We start from the raw sequence: 27,984 nt of genomic DNA on the forward strand, positions 1-27,984 counted from the left end.
GGTCTCTCTTCAAATATTGAATGAATGTTTAGCCCATCATCAATGATTTCCGTGGAGAGAGGCACAATGAATCTAAACAAACAAAAAATCTACATGAACTGTTGCTGGAGCAGAACGACCTGTCGTGGGCAACTAGTTGGAATCATCATTCCTTTTTGCTTTACTCACATTGACCAGCAACCTGACGTAGCAGACGCCACTACCTTAGCTAGGTTTTGCTAACCCAAGCAACACACATGTTATAATAGAGTTTGGACAGCGCAAGTTTTGGTTGTATAGAAGTTTATTTTACGTAATTCTAACATTGTGTTGAAATGACGTAAAACAAACTTCTATACAACCAAAACTTGCGCTGTCGTAACTTTTATATAACATGTGTGTTACTTGGGAAGCTTTTTTTTTCTTCTAAGCCAGGGGGGAATAGTCTCCTCAACAGAAACCCGGACAGAAGGTCCGGGCAGTGTGGGGTTAAGGACCGTCATCTACAAAAAAAAAGTGAAAGCCAGGACAACTCTTTCATCGACCTACTTAAAACAACATTCCCCTGGTCATCAAACCCATCACCTCTCCGGAACCATCAAGAAGGCATTGCTCCAGAAAGGGGCTAAGAGCACATGGCACCCGACCCACAAGGTTAGCTGCGTAACGTGCAGCAATGAACATCGATGACTCGCCTTGGACAGTCCACTACGATAGTATTGGCACTTAGCCAGTTTCCCGAGTGGTCCTTACCAGTCTCTTTGTCCCAACCGCGGGCTCGGATCCAACCCAATATACCGACGCCACGACAGCAATGCTACCACGATGCTCTCTCCGCGGCCTTTAAATCACTGGAAGGCCGATTTTGGTGCAGGGCACCGGTATGACCTCCGAAGCCAAATTCGAACCCATTTGAAACCCGCACATTAACTAGCCATTCTCAGAATTCACGCGCTATCACCTCTGTAGCTCGAAGACAATGTGGGTGATAGCCGTTTAACGGCATTTCAGCCAAATCATGCCTACACATCCTCTGGACAAGATTTTCCGGAATTGTGTCCTCTCCGCATGTGGCAAGCATGCGGTCACACATTGCGCGAAAACGCGGACACACGAACAAAACGTGTTCCGCCGTTTTCTCTAATTCGAGAGTACCCTGTTGTCGGAAGCAACCATGGCCTGAAAGAATCTGTGTCAGGTGGAATGTTACTTCCCTATGGCGTCTATTAATCCAACCTTCTACCCTCGGAATCAACCTATGGGTTCACTTTCCTTTGGTGGAACTGTCCCACTGAAGGTACTCTTGGTACCGACATTAGCCAGGTATACATCTAGTATGGCCAGTATTTCTAGCAGAATCTGATCCCGCTGGTTCGTGAAGCGGATTCCCCATTCCACGGCCCAGACTTTGAGGCCACCCGCTATTACCATCGGCCTCGTCTCTGTTAAAACGGTCGTCATACAGTCCAGCAACTGCGTGAATTGTTCGGAGGCGCATAACAATTACAGAAGAAAACCCCGTTTACTTTAGCGATCACTAATCCCTCATATAGGAAGTAGGCACCAACTCCTGGACGGGGTATTTACCCGTCGTCCATATCGCCGCCATTTTTCTGGACTCATGCGTGACCAAATTGCCGCTGCCAGCGGGTACTTGGTATTGGTCCGGTATGATGGTGATATCTGTCCCCCACTTAGAAACCGTCTGACAAAGCAGTTGCTGAGCCGCGTCACAGTGATTCAGGTTCAGCTGCGTTACCTGCAATGTGATTTATTCACTGCGGCTTTCTTGAAGGCCGGGCACCTTGGACTCCCCGTTGGATGCCTGTTATTCACGGATGTCCCGAAGTGTACAAATCAGACAAACTGGTGAACCCGTGCAACCTTGTGCCTTATAGCCTTCGGCGCCGCATCTTATTTACTGTTTGTTCCTGTCAGAACCTTTGCAGTCCCAAGACTTGTATCCTAGTTCCAGACACATGCAACAAACCTCCGGTGGCTCGTGGAACGTCAGATAACATACGCATCAGCCTACCTTGATTCTTCATTCTTTAACGGGCTTTTTGACGTGCTTCACAGGTAGCTGTATTAGGGCTACCTGTGTCCCTGCCGGCCCCTTCCGTAGCCGAACGACTGCGATGGCCACCCGCACGTCTCACTGTTGCCGCAGTACCATGACGAGCTCTTCCGTTTCGGTGACCTCGTCTAGGTTTTTCACCTTTAGAGTCGCCTCTGCTGAAACGGCCCTTACCTCTACCCCATCGCCAAGGACCTCTTCCGCCAAACTTCCATAGGCAGCGCAATTGCGTTCCTTGTCGCACTTCAGCTTTAGGATCATTTCACCCACCCATACGAGTACGTTTGATACTGCGCACATCAGCTCCCAGATCCATTGGCGTCGCTTCGCAGCGTCCTTAAGACGTTCGAGTACTTAAACTGTTCGGCCTTGATGACGATCGCGTCGCCTTTCTCGCACTTGGCACCTACTCATTTACGTCTTCTTGATTTGGCATCCCTGTTCTGCTCTACCAGCGGTTTCTTCTTCTTCCTCTTTTGACCAAGGGGGGTCCTCCCCTTGGTTCGCCCTACTCTGTGGTTACTGAGGGCCTAACAACGGTAGCAACCCCCTGTTCCCTTCCACCAGGGATGGGCCAGCCTTTTCAGGCCCACTCTTCCCAGCTTTCCGGAACGCCTGGCTGGGATCCGATTTTCCGGCATTACTGCCGACTTTCGGGGTTAGTATTCTCCAAGCCTTGAGGGTACCGCCAGACAGCTCCTCACATGACGGTTGTCTCACCCGCTTCTGCGAGTGCTTATCTTGAACAGTCGCATCCGCCATACCTTTTGGACTGCCTGCGAAAGCAAAGGCCTCCGTTTGAGAAAACTTCGTAACCTTTGCTTTCACCGGTCCCGCCGCTGCTGCCGTCTCCATGAGTCTCACGTGATCCTGCTTGGCATCGTCCATCGACTTCCGAAGTCGCAAAAGGGTGGTTTTCAGGTGCTTAGTAATGTTAGACTTCGTAGATACAAAGTCGATGATCTTGCCAAGCTGCTGCTCAGCCACCGCGATCGCGGATAGCCCGTCTCTATTTTGGTTGATGGCGCTCATCAACCATGCCCCATCCAATACCTCCACCGGCAGGTTAGCTGGGGAATGGATCGGAGCTCTCACGCTGGAGCTGCGTGTGCAGCTTCCCATTCCTATCTCCTCGCTGCTACTTAACGGAAACCTCACCAACCCCCTTCTTGCGAAGGGGTTAGCCTCGTAACTACCACTTCCTCCTGATTGATATTATTAAAATTGTTCTTCATGCTTAAACCCACGAGTAGCACGGGAAAGGAGATCCACCACGGCAGAGCCCTGTATTAACGCGGTTAGGGACGAAATGCTGTGGGGGTGCTCGATCTTCAACGATCGAGCATCTTTTTCACCCCCTCGATCACTCATTCCTCGGCACGGCTCGCTTGACACCTTGAATTGGGGTTAGTTGTCCTAATCTAAGCCGGCGACTACGCGGCTGATTCACATGCGGGGGAGGGGGGGGGGTCTACATCAGGCCTCGGGACTGCAATCTCTGCTGTCCCAGCTTAGCTTAACTTAGTCTGACTGTACACATGTCAATATGGTTGCTCCTCCGTGATTGATCTGATTGGTTGATTGCAAAAGTCTAGGTTATGACCGGGGCAGGTATCACAAAACTAAAATAAAGACTGACGACTGTAGAGTGTAGAGCGTATAGATCATAAAGTTCTTAATTTCAGAGATTTTTGGAGGACCTTGAATATCTGTGACTTTCTAGAAGTCACTCAATTGCTTTCTAAAGCTTATATCGATACATAGGACAGAAAAATACACCTATTGTGCTTAGAACCCTTTTCACACACAAAATGTGATTCAAACATGAAATTGTTTTGGAGGCCTTTGAAACGTTTTCCGCTAGTTCTATACTTCTTAACCCCCTGTCTCAACATAATATACAACAATACATTGAACCAACCACTTTTCAGAAAAAATAATTTTAATTGGGTATTTAAATTTAGAAAAATTCAATAATTTTATATTTTAAAACAAAAGAGAATCTATTTCTGAGCCACTATGATTTTTTTCAGATTTTTAGAACTTTATTTTGAAACCTAAAATCAATTTCAAAGAGATTTTTTGAAATCACGTTTTGAGAGCTGGGCAACTGTTTGACAGCTCCACCCAGTATAAAATCCGACGAGGGGTGATTCATCAAATCGCTTCCATACGAACTTCAAATTGATTTTTAAATAGGTTCCCTGGCACCAAAATTCATGAAAATTTGGATTTCGGCTCAGTTTGGCATGCAGATTCAGAATATGGAATTATCTCAACAACGCTAAAGAAGCCAATTCTAACTAATTGGCTTGCAAAAAGGAAGGTTACGCAAATTTAAGACTCCAATTTTTTGAAGTCACAACTGAACATGGAGTGGACCTCAAAATTTCATTGAAAAACATTGATTTTTGCGCCTTTATCAGTAGTGGCTTGGAATTTTTAGTAAGCCCCTCATGCATGAATTCAGTGTTAAAACAAATCTATTAGACATTCACAGTGTCAGGCGCTCCAACTTGGTCAAATTATTGAAGAGGCCACCTTTGCTGCAATGCCTGTTTCAGTGAAGAGAATTGTCAGATAAAAGAGGCACAAAACAAGCAACAAAAAAGGTGCGACGATTAGTCTTTATCCCTACTGGTGACAGATAATGACATGATCTCGAAATTTTTTGTTGCAGACAAAACGGAAGCTGAATTTGTTGCGTACTTTTCAACTCGTGAATAATCAATTATTGCTAACCCAAAGTCAAAACTGTTTGATGATAGAGCTTCACCAGAGTTGCAGTGTTTACCGACTCGAAGTTACCGTTCGAAAATCGCAATGCAAGGCTTAACAATCTCTAAACTCGTGGTGTACGATGTTAATCCCATTATTTTCAAGTTGGGACAAACTTATGTCGCATGGGTTGTTTTGTCGCAACAAATACAGGTTGCGACATTGTCATTATTGTTGCGCGATGGTTGAATTTTGATTCACTGGCCTGTTTTTTATGATTCTTTGTATGGGACAATTGAGAAATCGACAAATCTTGGAAAACCAAACCATGAATGCCCCTCCCCTGGCGCCTATGCACAGGGCCGTTTTGCTTCCCGCGTTGATATAGTTTTACTGAATAAAATATTGAAACAGACAAAGCATGAAATCAGACAACCTTGAGGACAAACAACCCACACTAAATAAATTTCTGCTAGCCACTTCCACAATAATGTAATAGCGAAGTGACCTTCAAGGCGTTTGGAATTGCAAAAACCCTGTTAATTACCTCCTCTCAAGCTTGTCATCGTGCTCCCAGCAACCTGCTTTCTCAAAATAAGTTCCGTACATTAGTGAACCGATTTTTTAACTGATACCTGCTGCTGATCAATTGATTCGTAGTGCAACAAATAGAAAATGTTCAAATGTAGGGTGCGGGCACCGGTTTTGGCCAGTCTAAGGGAAATCATTTTTATAAAAATAACCAATAATCCAATGAAAACTACCAATGTGTTAAATAAAAGGTTTCGATCTATACTTTATTAGAAAAATGCAGAAATCAAGCTAATACTTGATTTTCGTATTAAAAATGGCCCTGGCCAAAATAGAAGCATTGCCGCAGTTTTGGCCATATTCTCAGCTTTGGTTTCTATTTTGGCCAATCACGTGTATTTCTTATGGGAGTGGCCAAATTAGATGCACCCTGGCCAAAATAGATATATGGGAGCTGATTTTTTAAGGAAAATTATTTTTTCTTCCAGTTTTTAATCAAAATATATGGTTTTCACAGCTGTAATCATCATATTATATTAGAATCTGCTAGTAAAAAATAAATTTATATAAATTTAGATCGTAACAGGCTGAATACCGCACTATGGCCAAAACTCCGGGCTGGCCAAAACTGAAGCTTCTACCCTATATCAAATGTTAATGGCCAAATAAGAAAGCAAAACAAAAAAATGGCAAAGATTGATTTTTTTAATTTCATATGTCTTACTTGAGTATATGTTGCTCATTTATGACTTAATTTGTTAATTTTTTATCAGTATGAACGAGATTTTAACACTAGGCTAATTCATCTCGGGACCCACCACGCTTTACTTCCCTTCCGAAGCAAGAACTCACATTTTGCGATTTGTTGAGAGTGGGATTCGATCTCAGGTCCTCGGCGTGATAGTCACGTTCTTTAACCATCACACCACATCCGGTTCGATTTTCATTTAACAGTTGCAAAAATTTATCAGGGATTTTTGTACTACCCAGGAAAGTTTTTTTTTTCTTATAAACTTTTATAATATTCCTAAGGTTTTTTTTCGAATAATTTTCCTCAAACTGGCGAAATTTTGGTATTTTTACCAACTCCTGAAACTTTATGAATACAAATTGCCAAAATGCTGTAGAATAATCGAAATGTTACTGTATTTGCCTGTATTGTAGACGAAACGTTGCCTACAGATGCTACATAAAATGCCCCATTACCGCACAAGCAGTGTCGTGACGTATCTCCTCACGAATGGCGGTAAAATGGAAACTACATTAAGCCCTCCAGCTAAGCCTCATTGCACAAAATGCACCACGAACAATTTATTCCGTTTTATTTCCGCTGACCTGGCGTGCCACCCTTGGTCGTTCTTTGATTCTAACCAACCAGTCGACTACGCTGTTGTAAATAGGTGCAGTTGCTAAGTTTTGTTGTGTCGGGATTTTTCTCCACATCCCTTCCATACCCTCTCACTCTGCACTACATTTTATCATTCTGTCACGAAAGCAGTTGACTTTTAGCGCTTCGAAGATAAATGACTACACTGGTTATCAATTCCGGCGCAGACCGTTTTTCTCAACGAAGATGCGGGAAGGTGACGTAAAAGGGCGCCAAGGAACAATGGCTTGCTTTTTCTTGAAGGATTAAAACCGATTTACTATTACATTTAGCACTAGAGATCAAATTCTGTAAAAAGATTGAGTACCTTTACTCTAGAAATTAAACATGTTTTAATTATTGTGAAAGTACTAATAGAACTCTAAGCTGAATAGCAGGATTTGTCTCAATTGGAACGTTACAACGCAGCTGCCAGAATTCATTGCCAGAAGTATCGTTTATCTTCTGCCAACGAACCTGAGCATAGCGTACATCGACTACAATAAGGCGTTCCGCTCAGTACGGCACTCGTACCTTCTCAAGATACTGCAGTTGTACAAGGAACGTGAAAGTCATCAGGCTAATGTTACACGCAGGGCCGGATTTACAAATGTGGGGGCCCGGGGCCACAGTGTTGTGGGGGCCCTCTTTTTAGAGGATTTTTTTTTTCATTGTAGAAAAATCCAGAAAATGTGGAAAATTCTTCCAAAAATTAGGGTTGTTAAGCGTAACTAGAAAGAAGGCATCCACTATAAACTAAGCAAAACAGCGATCCAGACATGAAAATCTAGTCTAAAGACGATTGTAAAAGAAATTTTATCAAGTAAATAACGCTTTTTCCGAGAGCATAGCATTAGATTCCATTGATCAAGTCGAAATTCATGAGAAAGGCCTTTGAGAAATTTAAAAATAGATTTTATGGGAGACATTTTCGATAAATTTCAGGTAAAATTTATAGCGCTATCTTTGGGTCCGTTATTGCAAAACCTCCAAATAGAATTTCTTGCGGAAATCATTGATGAAATCAATAAAGTTGCTGATTGATTACCAGGTTTCTTTTTTTGAGAAACTTAAGCATTAACTTCGAGAGGAGTTTCTGGTGAACGCGCAGAATATTTGTCAGAACTCCTTGTGAAACTTTAAAAAATCCATAATGGTATTTTTAGCGGAAATTCTACTAAAAGCTGCTGAAGAAATTTCATCAGAAATCCATAATGAGTATCTGATGGAATTTCTGTTTTACTTTGAATAGGATTATAAGTAAAATTTCATTAAAATCTTTGGCGGACGAATTTTTAGCCAGTTTAAACAAAAATTGTAAATATTTCAGAATCTTTTATTAACTTCTCCACAAATATCTACTGCAATTTTCATAAGGCACCTATGGATTTGTTAAGAGTTCGCCTTGAATTACACATTCAAGCCAGGAAGAAAAAATCGTTATGGATTCAATCATATTGAAAAAAAATGGATCAAATCTCCGCATAAATCTAACTTAAAATTTTTGCTTGTTCCTTCAAAGAAATTTTTCAACAATTCTGGGGTTCAATTTGAATAATTTATAAGTTTTGTAAGCGAAATCAAACTCTACAATTTAAAAAAAAATCTTTATTCTGATAAAAACACTTGCAAATCTTCAAAGAACTATGTAGGAAATATTAAAAAATAACACCAATAATTTTCGACAGAAATAAACACAAATTTTAAGCAGAAACTTTTCGACTCTCTGTTCCATTCATTCAGAATTCAACTGAAGATTTTCTCATGTATTTTCGTTAAAAAAACTTATGCAATTCACAAGAGTGATCAATTCAAACCTTAAAAATATTAACAACTTTCTGGAAAAGTTTGAAATTTTATTAAAAAGCAGATATCTGCTTTTTTCTAATTTGAAGCACAATATTTCACACACATCTTGAGAGTACAAGTACTTGTAATAAAAATTATATCAAGATGTTTCTTGCACTACTTTTTTCGGTTCCCATTTAAAGTAACATTTTGTGGGGCCCCTAAATGTGGGGGCCCGGGGCCATGGCCCCCCTGGCCCCCCTTAAATCCGGCTCTGGTTACACGTAATGGGAATGTGGAGCACGTCTCTATAAATTGCCAACGGAACAACTGCGTTGAAACAACGGACCAGATCATCACCGTATGGCAAATCCTCAGAAAAAAAAATCCGTGAACACCAGGTCCAGCGGTGCCCTCTATGGGCTCGACACCTGGACTATGCTCGGGTACTAAGTCATCTTTGGCGGTATGCTGGAGAACAGTGCGTAGCGTCGAAGAATGATTACGAGCTCGCTGTACTCTACGACGACCCTAGCATCCGGAAGGTGGCAAACGCTGGAAGGATGGTACAAGCGGGTACAAGTGGGGTACAAGTGGGCAGCGTGCATGGTGGGCGGATCAAGTGCAGAACGATGTGGCAAATGTGGAACGTGGTATTGAGATCCACAGAGCCTTATCCCCTTTGCCATTTCGAGTGCCCGGAGTAGCTGAAAGTTTTCATCATTTTTGATGAGAAGTGCCCAAACGCTATTATATTAATCATCAATTCAGTGTAGATATATACATTGAACGAACTTTGCTTGCAGATTTAATAAAATGGCCTACGAATTTATTTCCTTGGCTCCAACGTTTCGATCCCAATTTGGATCTTCATCAGGGATAAAGAAATTTTCGTAGCTACGAATAATAATTTATTACTGATGAAGATCCAAATTAGGATCAAATCGTTCGAGGTGAGAAAATAAGTTTGTAGGGTAATTTATTGAGACTGCAAGCCATACCAAAGTTCAAAGTAATCTTCACAGACGAAAATCGCAAGTTATTTGTTATTAAAAAAATGGATTTCTTTCTTCTTTGGCTAATAACACTTATACAAGTTGTATGTCTTGGACGCACAAATAGTACCAATAAAATTTATCTTGCATCTCGTTGAATAGAACATCGGTTTATGTCACGTAGGCGCCACAGCAATCGATTCCACATCTTCAAGCTCCACAACCATTCACGGTGTATGGTGCCTCACTGACGTTCATTTGGCAACTCATGGCAAATGTTTATCCATCGGAAGAATCGCATCGCTCATTCCTTAAACCGAAACTTCCACCGAAGCAAAGATTAAATACTTTTCTGACGTGCCGACGCGGGAGCTTGGATCCCGCTGCTGCTGCTGTTGCGAAATCATTTTGCTTCCTCCGAAATTGATGTCAATTTAATTTACCTTCTTGTTTTGGATCAGAGGAATCATCGCAGTGCGAACAGTAGTTGGCTGACGAACAGACAAACTTCTGGGCCGTGACTGCCATGGCGAATGAGTTGCCGAAAAGCAATATTGACGTTTTGCTTTTTTTTTTTTATTTCTTTGGAGTAGTTCACGAAAAACAGAATTCCCAACTCGTGAGCGGAATGATAACTGTTGTGGCATTTTCCTTGAATGCATCGATTTTCTTTCAGTGACGTTGTTTCTGGCATTTCTATAGACATGCTAGGTGCATCGCTTCCGCATATTGAAAAGCATCCTAACAGAGTCGAGGTTCGTAGAGAATGTTTTACCGCGGGAAAAATAAGCTAGGAAACAATCTATAAAATAATCTATTGTCGTCAAGGGGTGTAAATTGTGCATGGATGCATCATGAGAGTGCATTATCCAGAGTGCACCTCAATGCCAGGAATAAGACGTCATTAACTTGCGATCTTTCAGGGATTCCTCCAAGCTGATCTACAACATTTCGGTAGTTTCTGCCGAGAACATGGACTTTGCGTTAATGCCAGCAAATGCTCAGTGATGACATTCACACGAAGAAGTCAGCCGCTCGTTTATACGTATCAGTATGAACAATCTCCATTGGTACGAGTTGAGACCGTTAAGGACCTAGGAGTGACTCTTGATCATGCGCTAACCTTCCACGACCATGTAAATCGAATCGTACAGGAAGCATTGCATCTTTTTGCTCTTCTCAGAAGGTTTGGACGAGATCTTTTTGACCCTCACGCGATTCTACAAGTATACATAGGTCTGGTTAGATCGAAAATGAAATTTGCTAGCGTGGTATGGAGACCGCAATACGCCGGCCAAATTCAGCGCTTAGAGGGAGTTCAGAAGAAGTTCGTGAAGTTTGCTCTACGAAATCTACCGTGGTCGGGAGATAATATGCCGTGTTACCAGGACTTGTGTGGATTAGTCGATTTAGACACATTATTCGCGCGACACCGGATAGCAGATATTGTATTCTTCACCAACGTTATAACAGGACGAGTTTCAAGTGAACATCTCAGAGCCAAAATCCAGTTCAACCATAACTCTACAAATTTACGCCAACATAGAATCTTCGACCCCCCTTCTGCGGACCCGAAATTACCTGAAACATGAGCCTGTGATCCGATTCATGCATGAGTTCAATGGGGTAAAGAACGTTATTTCCCTGGATATGACGACAAATGTGATAAAAAATAAGTTAAGATTGTTTTATCGTGGCCAGTTGTATTAATTGTTATGTGTTGGCATATTTCTAAGTATTTTTACATTTTAAGATTTAATTATGGTAAAGGGTTAATCCTACATTCCAGATAAATAAATAAAGGAGTTTTCTAGGAATATTCTCTGAGATTTCTCCAGGGAATCCTCTGGAGATTCCTCCAGGGAATCCTCTGGAGATTCTTCCAGAGATTTCTCCAGGGTTTGTCTGGAATTCCAGAGTTCTTTTCAGTGATTTCTACAGAAATTCTTCCAAAGATTTCTCCAAGGATTTCTCCAGGGATTCTTGCAGATATTTCCCCTGCAATAGTTTTCTGCATAGTTTTCCTCAAGAATTTCTCCAGAGATTTGTCCAGGGATTTACCCAGCAATTTCTCCATTATTTTTTTTTCAGGAATTCCTCTAGGGATTTCTCCAGAGATGTTTCCAAGAATTTCTTCAGAGATTTCTTCAGGGATTTTTCCAAGAATTCCTTCAGAGATTCCCCCAAGAATTTCTCCAGAGATTTCTGCAGGGGTTTCTCGAGAGATTTCTCCAGGGATTTGTTATGGACTACTTCCAGGTATTGCTCCAGAAAATTCTCCGGGGATTCCCCCAGGAACTTTTTCTGGAATTCCTCCAAGAATTTCTCCAGAAATTCCTCCAGAAATGTTTGTAGGGGTTCTTTCAAATATTTCTCTAGAGATTTTTCTAGGGATTCCTCCAGGAATACCTCCAGGGATTCCTCCAGGGATTTCTCCAGGAATTCCTCCACGAATTCCTTCACGAATTCCTCCAGGGATTCCTCCAGGGATTCCTCCAGGGATTCCTCCAGGGATTCTTCCAGGGATTCCTCCAGGGATTCCTCCAGGGATTTCTCCAGGGATTCCTCCAGGGATTCTTCCAGGGATTCCTCCAGGGATTCCTCCAGGGATTCCTCCAGGGATTCCTCCAGGGATTCTTCCAGGGATTCCTCCAGGGATTCCTCCAGGGATTTCTCCAGGGATTTCTCCAGGGATTTCTCCAGGGATTTCTCCAGGAATTTCTCCAGGGATTTCTCCAGGAATTTCTCCACGAATTCCTCCAGGGGTTCCTCCAGGGATTCCTCCAGGGATTCTTCCAGGGATTCCTCCAGGGATTTCTCCAGGGATTCCTCCAGGGATTCTTCCAGGGATTCATCCAGGGATTCCTCCAGGGATTCCTCCAGGAATTCCTCCAGGGATTCATCCAGGGATTCCTCCAGGGATTCCTCCAGGGATTCCTCCAGGGATTCCTCCAGGGATTCCTCCAGGGATTCCTCCAGGGATTCCTCCAGGGATTCCTCCAGGGATTCCTCCAGGGATTCCTCCAGGGATTCCTCCAGGGATTCCTCCTGGGATTCCTCCAGGGATTCCTCCAGGGATTCCTCCAGGGATTCCTCCAGGGATTCCTCCTGGGATTCCTCCAGGGATTCCTCCAGGGATTCCTCCAGGGATTCCTCCAGGGATTCCTCCAGGGATTCCTCCTGGGATTCCTCCAGGGATTCCTCCAGGGATTCCTCCAGGGATTCCTCCAGGGATTCCTCCAGGGATTCCTCCAGGGATTCCTCCAGGGATTCCTCCAGGGATTCCTCCAGGGATTCCTCCAGGGATTCCTCCAGGGATTCCTCCAGGGATTCCTCCAGGGATTCCTCCAGGGATTCCTCCAGGGATTCCTCCAGGGATTCCTCCAGGGATTCCTCCAGGGATTCCTCCAGGGATTCCTCCAGGGATTCCTCCAGGGATTCCTCCAGGGATTCCTCCAGGGATTCCTCCAGGGATTCCTCCAGGGATTCCTCCAGGGATTCCTCCAGGGATTCCTCCAGGGATTCCTCCAGGGATTCCTCCAGGGATTCCTCCAGGGATTCCTCCAGGGATTCCTCCAGGGATTCCTCCAGGGATTCCTCCAGGGATTCCTCCAGGGATTCCTCCAGGGATTCCTCCAGGGATTCCTCCAGGGATTCCTTCAGGGATTCCTCCAGGGATTCCTCCAGGGATTCCTCCAGGGATTCCTCCAGGGATTCCTCCAGGGATTCCTCCAGGGATTCCTCCAGGGATTCCTCCAGGGATTCCTCCAGGGATTCCTCCAGGGATTCCTCCAGGGATTCCTCCAGGGATTCCTCCAGGGATTCCTCCAGGGATTCCTCCAGGGATTCCTCCAGGGATTCCTCCAGGGATTCCTCCAGAGATTCCTCCAGGGATTCCTCCTGGGATTCCTCCAGGGATTCCTCCAGGGATTCCTCCAGGGATTCCTCCAGGGATTCCTCCAGGGATTCCTCCAGGGATTCCTCCAGGGATTCCTCCAGGGATTCCTCCAGGGATTCCTCCAGGGATTCCTCCAGGGATTCCTCCAGGGATTCCTCCAGGGATTCCTCCAGGGATTCCTCCAGGGATTCCTCCAGGGATTCCTCCAGGGATTCCTCCAGGGATTCCTCCAGGGATTCCTCCAGGGATTCCTCCAGGGATTCCTCCAGGGATTCCTCCAGGGATTCCTCCAGGGATTCCTCCAGGGATTCCTCCAGGGATTCCTCCAGGGATTCCTTCAGGGATTCCTCCAGGGATTCCTCCAGGGATTCCTCCAGGGATTCCTCCAGGGATTCCTCCAGGGATTCCTCCAGGGATTCCTCCAGGGATTCCTCCAGGGATTCCTCCAGGGATTCCTCCAGGGATTCCTCCAGGGATTCCTCCAGGGATTCCTTCAGGGATTCCTCCAGGGATTCCTCCAGGGATTCCTCCAGGGATTCCTCCAGGGATTCCTCCAGGGATTCCTCCAGGGATTCCTCCAGGGATTCCTCCAGGGATTCCTCCAGGGATTCCTCCAGGGATTCCTCCAGGGATTCCTCCAGGGATTCCTCCAGGGATTCCTCCAGGGATTCCTCCAGGGATTCCTCCAGGGATTCCTCCAGGGATTCCTCCAGGGATTCCTCCAGGGATTCCTCCAGGGATTCCTCCAGGGATTCCTCCAGGGATTCCTCCAGGGATTCCTCCAGGGATTCCTCCAGGGATTCCTCCAGGGATTCCTCCAGGGATTCCTCCAGGGATTCCTCCAGGGATTCCTCCAGGGATTCCTCCAGGGATTCCTCCAGGGATTCCTCCAGGGATTCCTCCAGGGATTCCTCCAGGGATTCCTCCAGGGATTCCTCCAGGGATTCCTCCAGGGATTCCTCCAGGGATTCCTCCAGGGATTCCTCCAGGGATTCCTCCAGGGATTCCTCCAGGGATTCCTTCAGGGATTCCTTCAGGGATTCCTCCAGGGATTCCTCCAGGGATTCCTCCAGGGATTCCTCCAGGGATTCCTCCAGGGATTCCTCCAGGGATTCCTCCAGGGATTCCTCCAGGGATTCCTCCAGGGATTCCTCCAGGGATTCCTCCAGGGATTCCTCCAGGGATTCCTCCAGGGATTCCTCCAGGGATTCCTCCAGGGATTCCTCCAGGGATTCCTCCAGGGATTCCTCCAGGGATTCCTCCAGGGATTCCTCCAGGGATTCCTCCAGGGATTCCTCCAGGGATTCCTCCAGGGATTCCTCCAGGGATTCCTCCAGGGATTCCTCCAGGGATTCCTCCAGGGATTCCTCCAGGGATTCCTCCAGGGATTCCTCCAGGGATTCCTCCAGGGATTCCTCCAGGGATTCCTCCAGGGATTCCTCCAGGGATTCCTCCAGGGATTCCTCCAGGGATTCCTCCAGGGATTCCTCCAGGGATTCCTCCAGGGATTCCTCCAGGGATTCCTCCAGGGATTCCTCCAGGGATTCCTCCAGGGATTCCTCCAGGGATTCCTCCAAGGATTCCTCCAGGGATTCCTTCAGGGATTCCTCCAGGGATTCCTCCAGGGATTCCTCCAGGGATTCCTCCAGGGATTCCTCCAGGGATTCCTCCAGGGATTCCTCCACGGATTCCTCCAGGGATTCCTCCAGGGATTCCTCCAGGGATTCCTCTAGGGGTTCATCCAGTGATTCCTCTAGGGATTCCTCCAGGGATTCCTCCAGGGATTCCTCCAGGGATTCCTCCAGGATTCCTCCAGGGATTCCTCCAGGGATTTCTCCAGGGATTCCTCCAGGGATTCTTCCAGGGATTCCTCCAGGGATTCCTCCAGGGATTCCTCCAGGGATTTCTCCAGGGATTCCTCCAGGGATTCCTCCAGGGATTCCTCCAGGGATTCCTCCAGGGATTCCTCCAGGGATTCCTCCAGGGATTCCTCCAGGGATTCCTCCAGGGATTCCTCCAGGGATTCCTCCAGGGATTCCTCCAGGGATTCCTCCAGGGATTCCTCCAGGGATTCCTCCAGGGATTCCTCCAGGGATTCCTCCAGGGATTCCTCCAGGGATTCCTCCAGGGATTCCTCCAGGGATTCCTCCAGGGATTCCTCCAGGGATTCCTCCAGGGATTCCTCCAGGGATTCCTCCAGGGATTCCTCCAGGGATTCCTCCAGGGATTCCTCCAGGGATTCCTCCAGGGATTCCTCCAGGGATTCCTCCAGGGATTCCTCCAGGGATTCCTCCAGGGATTCCTCCAGGGATTCCTCCAGGGATTCCTCCAGGGATTCCTCCAGGGATTCCTCCAGGGATTCCTCCACGGCTTCCTGCAAGGATTCCTCCAGGGATTTTTTCAGGGATCCCTCCAGGAATTCTTTCAGGAATTTCTCCTGGGATTCCTTTAGAGATTCTTCCAGGGATTCTTTCAGTGATTCGTGCAGGGATTCTTTCAGGGTTTCCTACAGGGATTCCTCCAGGGATTTTTTCAGAGATTCCTCCAAGGAATCCTTCAGAGATTCCCTCAGGGATTCCTCCAGGAATTCCTTTAAAGATTTCTCCAGGGATTCCTTCAGAGAAACCTCCAGGGATTCCTCCAGGGATTCCTCCAGGGATTCCTCCAGGGATTCCTCCAGGGATTCCTCCAGGGATTCCTCCAGGGATTCCTCCAGGGATTCCTCCAGGGATTCTTCCAGGGATTCCTCCAGGGATTCCTCCAGGGATTTCTCCAGGGATTGCTCCAGGGATTCCTCCAGAGATTCCTCCAGGGATTCCTCCAGGGATTCCTCCAGGGATTCCTCCAGGGATTCCTCCAGGGATTCCTCCAGGGATTCCTCCAGGGATTCCTCCAGGGATTCCTCCAGGGATTCCTCCAGGGATTCCTCCAGGGATTCCTCCAGGGATTCCTCCAGGGATTCCTCCAGGGATTCCTCCAGGGATTCCTCCAGGGATTCCTCCAGGGATTCCTCCAGGGATTCCTCCAGGGATTCCTCCAGGGATTCCTCCAGGGATTCCTCCAGGGATTCCTCCAGGGATTCCTCCAGGGATTCCTCCAGGGATTCCTCCAGGGATTCCTCCAGGGATTCCTCCAGGGATTCCTCCAGGGATTCCTCCAGGGATTCCTCCAGGGATTCCTCCAGGGATTCCTCCAGGGAATCCTCTAGGGATTTCTCCAGGAATTCCCCCAAGGATTCCTCCAGGAATTCCTCCAAGGATTCCTCCAGGGATTCCTCCAGGAATTCCTCCAGGAATTCCTCCAGGGATTCCTCCAGGAATTCCTCCAGGGATTCCTCCAGGAATTCCTCCAGGGATTCCTCCAGGAATTCCTCCAGGGATTCCTCCAGGAATTCCTCCAGGGATTCCTCCAGGAATTCCTCCAGGGATTCCTCCAGGAATTCCTCCAGGGATTCCTCCAGGAATTCCTCCAGGGATTTCTCCAGGAATTCCTCCAGGAATTCCTCCAGGGATTCCTCCAGGGATTCCTCCAGGAATTCCTCCAGGGATTCCTCCAGGAATTCCTCCAGGGATTCCTCCAGGAATTCCTCCAGGGATTCCTCCAGGGATTCCTCCAGGGATTCCTCCAGGGATTCCTCCAGGGATTCCTCCAGGGATTCCTTCAGGGATTCCTCCAGGGATTCCTCCAGGGATTCCTCCAGGGATTCCTCCAGGGATTCCTCCAGGGATTCCTCCAGGGATTCCTCCAGGGATTCCTCCAGGGATTCCTCCAGGGATTCCTCCAGGGATTCCTCCAGGGATTCCTCCAGGGATTCCTCCAGGGATTCCTCCAGGGATTCCTCCAGGGATTCCTCCAGGGATTCCTCCAGGGATTCCTCCAGGGATTCCTCCAGGGATTCCTCCAGGGATTCCTCCAGGGATTCCTCCAGGGATTCCTCCAGGGATTCCTCCAGGGATTCCTCCAGGGATTCCTCCAGGGATTCCTCCAGGGATTCCTTCAGGGATTCCTCCAGGGATTCCTCCAGGGATTCCTCCAGGGATTCCTTCAGGGATTCCTCCAGGGATTCCTCCAGGGATTCCTCCAGGGATTCCTCCAGGGATTCCTCCAGGGATTCCTCCAGGGATTCCTCCAGGGATTCCTCCAGGGATTCCTCCAGGGATTCCTCCAGGGATTCCTCCAGGGATTCCTCCAGGGATTCCTCCAGGGATTCCTCCAGGGATTCCTCCAGGGATTCCTCCAGGGATTCCTCCAAGGATTCCTCCAGGGATTCCTTCAGGGATTCCTCCAGGGATTCCTCCAGGGATTCCTCCAGGGATTCCTCCAGGGATTCCTCCAGGGATTCCTCCAGGGATTCCTCCAGGGATTCCTCCAGGGATTCCTCCACGGATTCCTCCAGGGATTCCTCCAGGGATTCCTCCAGGGATTCCTCTAGGGGTTCATCCAGTGATTCCTCTAGGGATTCCTCCAGGGATTCCTCCAGGGATTCCTCCAGGGATTCCTCCAGGATTCCTCCAGGGATTCCTCCAGGGATTTCTCCAGGGATTCCTCCAGGGATTCTTCCAGGGATTCCTCCAGGGATTCCTCCAGGGATTCCTCCAGGGATTTCTCCAGGGATTCCTCCAGGGATTCCTCCAGGGATTCCTCCAGGGATTCCTCCAGGGATTCCTCCAGGGATTCCTCCAGGGATTCCTCCAGGGATTCCTCCAGGGATTCCTCCAGGGATTCCTCCAGGGATTCCTCCAGGGATTCCTCCAGGGATTCCTCCAGGGATTCCTCCAGGGATTCCTCCAGGGATTCCTCCAGGGATTCCTCCAGGGATTCCTCCAGGGATTCCTCCAGGGATTCCTCCAGGGATTCCTCCAGGGATTCCTCCAGGGATTCCTCCAGGGATTCCTCCAGGGATTCCTCCAGGGATTCCTCCAGGGATTCCTCCAGGGATTCCTCCAGGGATTCCTCCAGGGATTCCTCCAGGGATTCCTCCAGGGATTCCTCCAGGGATTCCTCCAGGGATTCCTCCAGGGATTCCTCCAGGGATTCCTCCACGGCTTCCTGCAAGGATTCCTCCAGGGATTTTTTCAGGGATCCCTCCAGGAATTCTTTCAGGAATTTCTCCTGGGATTCCTTTAGAGATTCTTCCAGGGATTCTTTCAGTGATTCGTGCAGGGATTCTTTCAGGGTTTCCTACAGGGATTCCTCCAGGGATTTTTTCAGAGATTCCTCCAAGGAATCCTTCAGAGATTCCCTCAGGGATTCCTCCAGGAATTCCTTTAAAGATTTCTCCAGGGATTCCTTCAGAGAAACCTCCAGGGATTCCTCCAGGGATTCCTCCAGGGATTCCTCCAGGGATTCCTCCAGGGATTCCTCCAGGGATTCCTCCAGGGATTCCTCCAGGGATTCCTCCAGGGATTCTTCCAGGGATTCCTCCAGGGATTCCTCCAGGGATTTCTCCAGGGATTGCTCCAGGGATTCCTCCAGAGATTCCTCCAGGGATTCCTCCAGGGATTCCTCCAGGGATTCCTCCAGGGATTCCTCCAGGGATTCCTCCAGGGATTCCTCCAGGGATTCCTCCAGGGATTCCTCCAGGGATTCCTCCAGGGATTCCTCCAGGGATTCCTCCAGGGATTCCTCCAGGGATTCCTCCAGGGATTCCTCCAGGGATTCCTCCAGGGATTCCTCCAGGGATTCCTCCAGGGATTCCTCCAGGGATTCCTCCAGGGATTCCTCCAGGGATTCCTCCAGGGATTCCTCCAGGGATTCCTCCAGGGATTCCTCCAGGGATTCCTCCAGGGATTCCTCCAGGGATTCCTCCAGGGATTCCTCCAGGGAATCCTCTAGGGATTTCTCCAGGAATTCCCCCAAGGATTCCTCCAGGAATTCCTCCAAGGATTCCTCCAGGGATTCCTCCAGGAATTCCTCCAGGAATTCCTCCAGGGATTCCTCCAGGAATTCCTCCAGGGATTCCTCCAGGAATTCCTCCAGGGATTCCTCCAGGAATTCCTCCAGGGATTCCTCCAGGAATTCCTCCAGGGATTCCTCCAGGAATTCCTCCAGGGATTCCTCCAGGAATTCCTCCAGGGATTCCTCCAGGAATTCCTCCAGGGATTCCTCCAGGAATTCCTCCAGGGATTTCTCCAGGAATTCCTCCAGGAATTCCTCCAGGGATTCCTCCAGGGATTCCTCCAGGAATTCCTCCAGGGATTCCTCCAGGAATTCCTCCAGAGATTCCTCCAGGAATTCCTCCAGAGATTCCTCCAGGAATTCCTCCAGGGATTCCTCCAGGAATTCCTCCAGGGATTCCTCCAGGAATTCCTCCAGGGATTCCTCCAGGAATTCCTCCAGGGATTCCTCCAGGAATTCCTCCAGGGATTCCTCCAGGAATTCCTCCAGGGATTCCTCCAGGAATTCCTCCAGGGATTCCTCCAGGAATTTCTCCAGGGATTCCTCCAGGAATTCCTCCAGGGATTCCTCCAGGAATTCCTCCAGGGATTCCTCCAGGAATTCCTCCAGGGATTCCTCCAGGAATTCCTCCAGGGATTCCTCCAGGAATTCCTCCAGGGATTCCTCCAGGAATTCCTCCAGGGATTCCTCCGGGGATTCCTCCAGGGATTCCTCCAGGGATTCCTCCTGGGATTTCTCCAGAGATTTTTCAAGGAATTCCTTCAGAGATTTTTTCGGGAATTCCCTCATAGATTACTACAAGGATTTCTTAAGGGATTCCTCCAAAAATTTCTGCAAAGATTCTTCCAAAGATGTCAACAAGAATTGCTTTGGAGATTCCTTCCGACATTCCTCCAGGTATTTCTCCATAGATTTCTCTAAGGATTCTTCCAAGAATTTCTCCAGGAATTCTTCCGGAGATTCCTCCAAGAATTCCTCCAGGGGTTATTTCAAATATTTCACCTGGATTTTTTTTTCAAAGATTTCTCCAGGGATTTCATTAAGGGTTTCACCAAGGATTCCTCCAGAGATTTCTCCAAGGATTACTCCAGAGACTGCTCTAGGGATGTGTCCAGGAATTCCTTCAGAGATTTCTCTGGGATTCTTCCGAGGATTCTTGCAGAGACTTCTTCAAGCACTTCTCCAGAGCTTTCTCAAGAACATTTTTAGGTATTCCTTTACAGATTTCTCCGGGAATTCCTCCAGGAACTTTACTATGAATTCCTCATGGTTTCCCCCAAAAACTTCTCCAGATTTCTGCAGGGGTTATCCAAGAATTCGCCAAGAATTTCTTCAGAAATTCCTCCAGTGCTTTCTCCAGAGATGTTTTCAGAAATTCTTTCAGAATTTTTTCTAGGAGTTTATCCAAGGATTCTCTAGAGATCCAATAATTTCTGCCGAAATTTCTCCAGAAATTTCTCTAAATGTTTCTCCAGAAATTCCTCCAAAGATGTCTTCAGGAATTACATCAGATTTTTTTTTTTGTTTTTATTTTTGTGTATTTTAACTAGTTGCTAATTCTACACTAATTACATCAGAGATTTCTCCATGAATTTCTTCGAAGATTCTTCCAGAGATGTTCCCAGGGATTGCTCCAGGAATTCCGCCAGGTATTCCTGCAGAGATGTCTCTAGGAATTCATTCAGAGATTTCCTCAGGGACTCCTCCAGAGATTTCCCCAACGATTTCTTTAAGGATTTCTCCAGGGATTTCTCCAGGGATTTCTCCATTAACTTTTCCAGGTGGTCAGGTCCTTCAGGTCCTTCAGAGATTTCAACATGGATTTCTCCAGGGATTTTTTCAAAGTTTTCGTCAGGGATTCTTCCACAGAATTATTCAGATATGTCTCCTTAGATTCCTCTAGAGATTTGCAGGTAGTTCTCGAATGTTTTCTCCAGAGAGTTCTCAAGGGACTTCCTCAGGAATTAATCCGAGGATTCCTCCAAGTATTCCTGTAGAGATTTCACAAGGATTTCTCTAGGGAATTCTTCAAAGATTTCGTCTGGGTCCTGTTGAGATTTTTTTAAGTATCCTCAATGGGATTCCTGCAAGGATTTCTGCTGAAATTTCTCTGTGGATTTTTCTCCAAAGATTCATCCAAGAATTTCTCCAGGGATTCCTCTAAAGACTCCTCTTAAAGATGTGTCTGGAAATCCCTTGAGATATTTTTCCAGGGATTCTTCCAAGGATTCCTCCAGAGATTTCCACAAGGATTTCTTCAGAGATTTCTTCGGGGAATATTACAGATATTCCTCTAGAGATGTCTCCAGAAATTCATTCAGGGATTCCACCAGGTATTCCTCCAGAGATTCCACCAAAGACATCTTCAGGAATTTCTCCAGAGATTTCTCCAGGTATTACTCTAAAGATTTCTTCAGGGATTTGTCCAAGGATTTCTCCAGAAGTTTCTCCAGGGGTTCCTCTAGGATTCTTCCAGGGATTCTTCTAAAACTTTTCTCATGGTCTTCTCCAGACCATGTACCGGATGCCACCGGATGCGAATGCTTTCAGGAACTCAACCAAAATTTCTCTCGGTTTCATTTCATGGATTCCACCAAATATTCCAACAGTGGTTTAGGACACTTCTTCAGAACTTTTCTTACTGAAGGACAAAAGGATATGAGAGACACCTACTAAATTAAGGGATAAACGAAAAAAAATAAATATTAGAAAATGTAGGTCAAACTCAATGTCGCGTTTTCAATAAGCAAAATATTGTACTTCACACCATACGGTAATTCTTTAAGAAATGTTTCCTCTATAAAAGACACCTGCTAGCTGCTAACTTCAAATCATTAACAATTTATCTCACATACACCCGTTTATTTCTCTCCTCTTTTCCAGTGGTAGTCGAAGAACCGGAGTTCACGGATGTAATCGAAAACGTAACAGTGCCTGCAGGACGGAATGTCAAACTGGCGTGCTCCGTCAAGAACCTAGGATCATTTAAAGTAAGTATGCGCCCATAACCTCAATTACAACTCTTACCATTCAAAGCCCGTCCTTCCGAAGCGAAAGCCATGTCTTCGGGAGAAATTGTTCCACAACCCTACCGAATTGCCACTGAAAATCAGATTTCCGGAACCCACCGATTGCCATCAAGTACCGTACTTCCCCGTTTCTCGAGAAAACAGCTCCGCAAGCAATCTTCATTGCTGAGCGCAATAAAAGAAATCGGTTTTATTAAAATTGTTATCTTTTAATAAAAGCCCAGTGCGCTGTACCGCAAGCAAAGGCGAGCAAGTGCTCCTTAAAGATAAATACGACGATCATGAATGTTTTCTTAATAAAAATCCACATTTATTTGCATGCTGCCGGCGTTCCCATCATCATCGTTCCGTCCGGCCTGTTGAGGTTATGATTCTTCGTTGCTGCCCCATCCCCTTCCGTCTATGTATGGGACGTTAGACCGGCCCAAATACAAAAATGGCGAAAAGTTCCACGGGGCACCCTCTGGAATCGTGCCTTTAGATGAGAAGAACAATCTGTGAAAGATTCAGCTTAATCGGTTGAAAACTGAGCTGGCGCAAATGAATTGAAGGTTTGTATGGAATGTTTAGTCCAAATATATGGGAAATTGGATGACCTCCAGTCTCTCATACAACACGCCGGATTGGCCAGTTCGATTTGGCTCAGAATTGAAAGAATGGTAGTTGATACCCTAAAGAACAACTTTGTAAAAGATCATATCATGATAAAACTCAATTTAGTTGCGGTTTCAGCCAACGAAAGCAGCATGAGGACATTTTCCCTCGTTTACTCTCGGTTGTTATATGCAGCACGTGTTTGTCGGTCGTGGCTTGCGCGCTACATCGCAGCTATGTAGGTCATAATTGTCTCGATACCCAATCCACGTGCGTGAGCAATGGAAATGAAGGACAACATAGCCGCCTATGATGTAGCGCGCAAGCCACGACCGACAAACACGTGCCATGTAACAACCGAGTGTAAACTGGAGAAGATGTCCTCATCCTGCTTTCGTTGGCTGAAACCGCAACCAAATTTAGTTTTTTCGCTATATGATCTTCTACAAAGTTGTTCATTGGGGTATCAACTACGATTCTTTCAATTCTGAGCCAAATCGAACTGGCCAAACCGGCGTGCTGCATGAGAGACTGGAGGTCATCCAATTTCCCATATATTTGGACTGAACATCCCATACAAACCTTCAATTCATTTGCGCCAGCTCAGTTTTCAACCGATTGAGCTGAATCTTTCACAGATTGTTCTTCTCATCTAAAGGCACGATTCTAGAGGGTGCCCCGTGAATTTTGAAAACATTTTTTTCGCGTCATACAAATGTGGGCCGGTCTAATGGGACGTGTCTGTCTTACATGCCCATATCAAAACTGACTGACGTGAGAGCATGGACGATTCAGTAGAGCCCGGATTCCAAGAAGCCAACCTACGGCAGCCGAAGCCATGTGTACAAGTATCCGTTTCACCTTGAGACGTTCGGTTGGATGAAGGTTTATTTACCATTCATACTCCGTCATGCGGTAGACTGAAACAGGAAGGCAGGAACCCTCTCTCTGTAGATGGACTGACTTTCGCTGTTTCCGTTCGGAATGCGCACGTGCTACATTCAGAAAGGCTTTTTCAGGTGTAATGGGAGTTGTTCTGTTGGAATGCGGTCGGAAAACGGTGGAACACTAATGGAATATCTTTTGAAGTTTAACTAATTTTCAGTTCAAATCCAGTAGAATTTCAATCCATGAATACTTTGTTCAATGCCATTCAAAGTCGACTTAGAGCTCATCCAAAACCAATCCAAATGATCCAACTCAAAACCAATTCAAAGACAATCCTAAGTCAATCAAAAAGCCAATACAAAACCTATGAGGACTTTCACGATTATTAACTGAGAGTTTCCTCTGCCAATGATCATTCTACATGTACATATCGTGTGGCAGGTACGAAGAAATTTCCATTACGAAAATAACATGAACCAACCAAGATTTGAACCCGTTACCGTCATTATGTTCCTTGTTGAATTATCGCGCGCTTGTCGGTTCGACTATATGAACCTTAACTCAAATAAATTGAAATAATATACATACACAAATGCTATCCAAAATTATTTCTACCTACTTTGTACTTGCCGTGAAAAAATGGAACACCAAAATTGAATATTTTTAAATAACAAATCTTACATTCCTACCACCGTTAACGTCGAGTTGTTCAGAAGCAGCATGGGTACCACAATCATAACACGAAAATGTTTATCCATTCATGCTTGGCTGATCGAGTCTCTTCAGTTTACCAGCCACGAAATCCATCCGATAATACAGAAAACCCACGTGACTTTCTTCGGATTCACCGAAGCTGGAGATGCTATCTATTCTGTCAAGGCAGACAAAAAATGCTCGTTCTTCCCTAAGCCCCACTCCATTGAATCGGTTTTTTTTTTGTTATCCAGCTTCAACCCCCGCAGGAAACCGAAAATCAGCCCAAGAATAACCAGTAATATGAATTGCCTTGCCATGTCTTCAATTTTTATGAGGAATAAAAATGCCTCACACCCATTGATTTTTCTTCTTGTTGACTGTGTGGGTTCTTTCTTGGGGGTTTTGTCGTTGTTTTTTTTGCTTGATAGTCGATTGTGCAACTGGGCGTTGGACAAATATTATGATTACTCCCCCTCGGTTTTGATTTTTGATGGTAGATCCAATATTTGAATCACCTCATGTCGCAACGAGAATCTATATGACAAATAGACTTATGAACAATGCGTTGAAATTCCTTATCCTAGGTCTCCTGTTCATACTTAGGATAAGGAATCTCAACGAAGTTCGATGAGTAGTGCCAACGAGTGACGAAAAAAGCCTTCAGGAGCCAAATGCTAGCCCGACTCAACCGAGAGCGCTACAGGATAGTAAGAGCAAAACGAAAACTTGACACAACTACAAATACGATGATGGTACCAAAAGGTGTGATTAGTAGTTCCGACGTTCCTAGAGGCATCAATCTCACCACACTATCGCAAAGGTGCATTGGCTTGGAAGTTCGATACGGTTTTGCTCAAAACACGTTGAAGGCTGGCAATGCGGTTCAGATCTCTTGCAAGGTCCTTCAGCCTCTTGACATATAACATCGGCCGGAATACGAGCGAACTTATGGGAGATCGGGTTACCAACTCCGATGGGAACTTTGGCCGTTTGCTGACTGGGGCGGGGGTTTGCTTCGACAAACTTACTGGGCCCCTTCAGACAGTAAACCATGGTGTTGGTGTAAGTCCCTGCAAGCCAGGCAGAAAATAAAACAAGAAGTGAATAATCAATGGGCTGCAAAACGGTGAGTCGATAAGGAGAGCGTCCAACATAGCTCTGGTCCTCACAAGTTCCTACCTCATGCTTCCACGGGTCAAGCGATGACAAAGGCCGCCAGCTAAGAGTTGTGTGCTTACCTGGTAGTGCACCCTGGGCACTGTTGTCCTTCTGACTTTAGCTAGATTGAGAAGGTACGGCCCGAGCGTCTTTTCACCAAGGAGGTGCGGCTCAAACAGCGTTTGTTCTGGCATCCAGCGGCTGAGTAAGAAACGCTGCACCACGCCCAGCTAGATCCATGGTGGTAGCCCCTTCAGGATGGTCGTCCTAGTATTGGTTGGGACATATCTGGCACGAGGCCCTCCGGCGAGACAGGAGTGTAGGCGTAGGCCCAATAAGCCACCCGTAAAAATCCCCATTGCGAATAACATAAGAGTAAATACGACTCGATAATTGACGTTCCAGTTGATCTGAAAGCTGAACTTGGATGTAGGTTACGTTTATAAGTATTTATTTGGCCTTCATCCAGTATATCAAAAGGTGTGTTATATTCTGGGATGTTCTAGGTGTTCAAAACTGTCATATAGTGAAGTCCTTCAAATCTACAAGAATAATTTTATGTATTTTTGCCACAAATATTAGCATTGCATAACCTACTGGGATTCGTGAAGCTCTTCACATTAACAATGTCATTTATAGACACTACAAAGATATTCTGTGAAGATATTGCAGGTCAGCCAAACTACCTCGGAGTTCCGGACTTCAGGTCTACACTCGTAACAACAGCCATATCTGGTATACTGAGTAACGTTGCATATTTATCCGTGGTTACTGGATCAATATGAAGTCTACTTTTTATTATAAACCCATGCGATATTCAGGTTCGTCTAAACTGCTGTATAATGAAGTCCTTCAAATCTACAAGAAAATGTGTATGGGTTTCCACCATAAATAATAGCAAAGCATAATCTGCTGAGATCCGTGAAGCTCTTGAAATCTCAAATGTCATTTAGAGAGACTACGGGAACGTTCCAGGTCAGCCAAACTATCTTTGAGTTCAAAACTTCCCCAGGCAACCAGAACTCGCATGAAAATGCATAGATTTCATCTTATTAATACTAATATACCTCACAATCGCATAGCTGTTAACCCTATGTGCAACCAAAGTGCAAAATTCACCGCAATACACGGTATTTCGATGTTTTAAGCTGTAAGTTGCGACAATGCAACTTCCAAAAATTTATGTAAATATTTGATTAATGGAAGCTAGTACGGTGCCTACTATGCATCCTATCTACACTTAAAACTAACTTACGCAACTAACATAAATACCTTAAGACTAATTCCACTTCAAACTAAAATTCAAATCTATGTATAATCTATCTAAATCTCACTCAAAATGAGAGTTTCACCTCAAATTCCCTTTCAATTCAAAACATTCAAACTCATACGATTGATGCACATCACTGAAAACACTCTTTGAGTTAACATCATCCGGGTCTAGTCGTGCGTACTGCTAGCTACAATGCATAAAACCTCCTAGATACCGTAGTCCATTCAATCGTAGGTACTAAGATCAAATGTTTTTATAATTGTTCAAAACAAAACATATACTCGGTTAGCTTCATAATTATGTTGTTTCATTAAAATTTCCATAGTAGTCATCCATCCTCCAGTTCAAATTTAAGATCAGCATAAACTCCGTAGTTATCTTCATCAATTGCATACCTTGAACTCATCTACAAAAATAAATTTTGTAATTAAAATCACTTTTAGTTTCAGCCACATTTTCTGCTACAACTTCAGTTTGGTATTGTTTTGTGGTTTTCATTATCGTTCACTTTACCTACACACACCTAACTGGACAGTATTGACAGTGCGATGTTTTTAGTTTAGATCGGTTTAGATGTGTTGAGTAGTTTTCACTATTGGGTACCCAAAACGGTACCGTAGTGAGATCATTCGTTCGTGTATTATAAGATAGGATAAGGAAGGATTGAATGAAAAGTTGGGATGTTTTGCTAATTATCCGAAGTAATTTGTAAAATTATCAGATTTTTCTGAGGTGAGTTAGAATAAGAGAAGAAAACATTTTCCAAATATTTTTGGAGTCAATTGGATTTTGGTTGGTAGTGTTAAGAAAGTTTTCCAAATATTTTTGGAGTAATTCAGACATTTTCCAATAGTTTTTTTTGGAGTTAATCGGTATTGAAGTAATTAGGTGACATAGTTAGGTCATTAGAAAAATATGGAAATTAGCAAGACATAGGCGATCAAAAGAACAGAAAAATTGTTTGGATAGATTTTTAAAACCTAAGACACAGAACAAAATTGTTTGAGCGTTTAAGAATTGTATGTTTAACTGTTTAGTGTTTTTGTGTAAAAAAAAAACTTGAACTAAAGTAACTTTAAGTTGAGAAAAAAAAAAT

General features: G+C 45.5%; 2 protein-coding genes across 2 annotated transcripts in view; both read left to right on the plus strand.

Moving 5' to 3' along the window:
* The window catches only part of LOC115264937 (lachesin-like), a 378,560-nt gene that overhangs the window by 103,046 nt on the left and 247,530 nt on the right, over positions 1 to 27,984 (plus strand). The window contains exon 3 of the mRNA XM_029869087.2: positions 22,134 to 22,240. Coding sequence (XP_029724947.1) covers positions 22,134 to 22,240 — 107 coding nt within the window. The remainder of the gene's footprint in view (positions 1 to 22,133; positions 22,241 to 27,984) is intronic.
* Positions 16,014 to 17,765, plus strand: LOC134286929 (basic proline-rich protein-like; the record flags this gene model as incomplete). The annotated part of the gene is made up of 1 exon (XM_062848631.1): positions 16,014 to 17,765. A coding segment is annotated over one exon (1,752 nt), but the record flags the coding sequence as incomplete, so codon positions are not given.

This window comes from Aedes albopictus, chromosome 2 (assembly GCF_035046485.1).
Source record: "Aedes albopictus strain Foshan chromosome 2, AalbF5, whole genome shotgun sequence".
Lineage (NCBI taxonomy): Eukaryota > Metazoa > Arthropoda > Insecta > Diptera > Culicidae > Aedes > Aedes albopictus.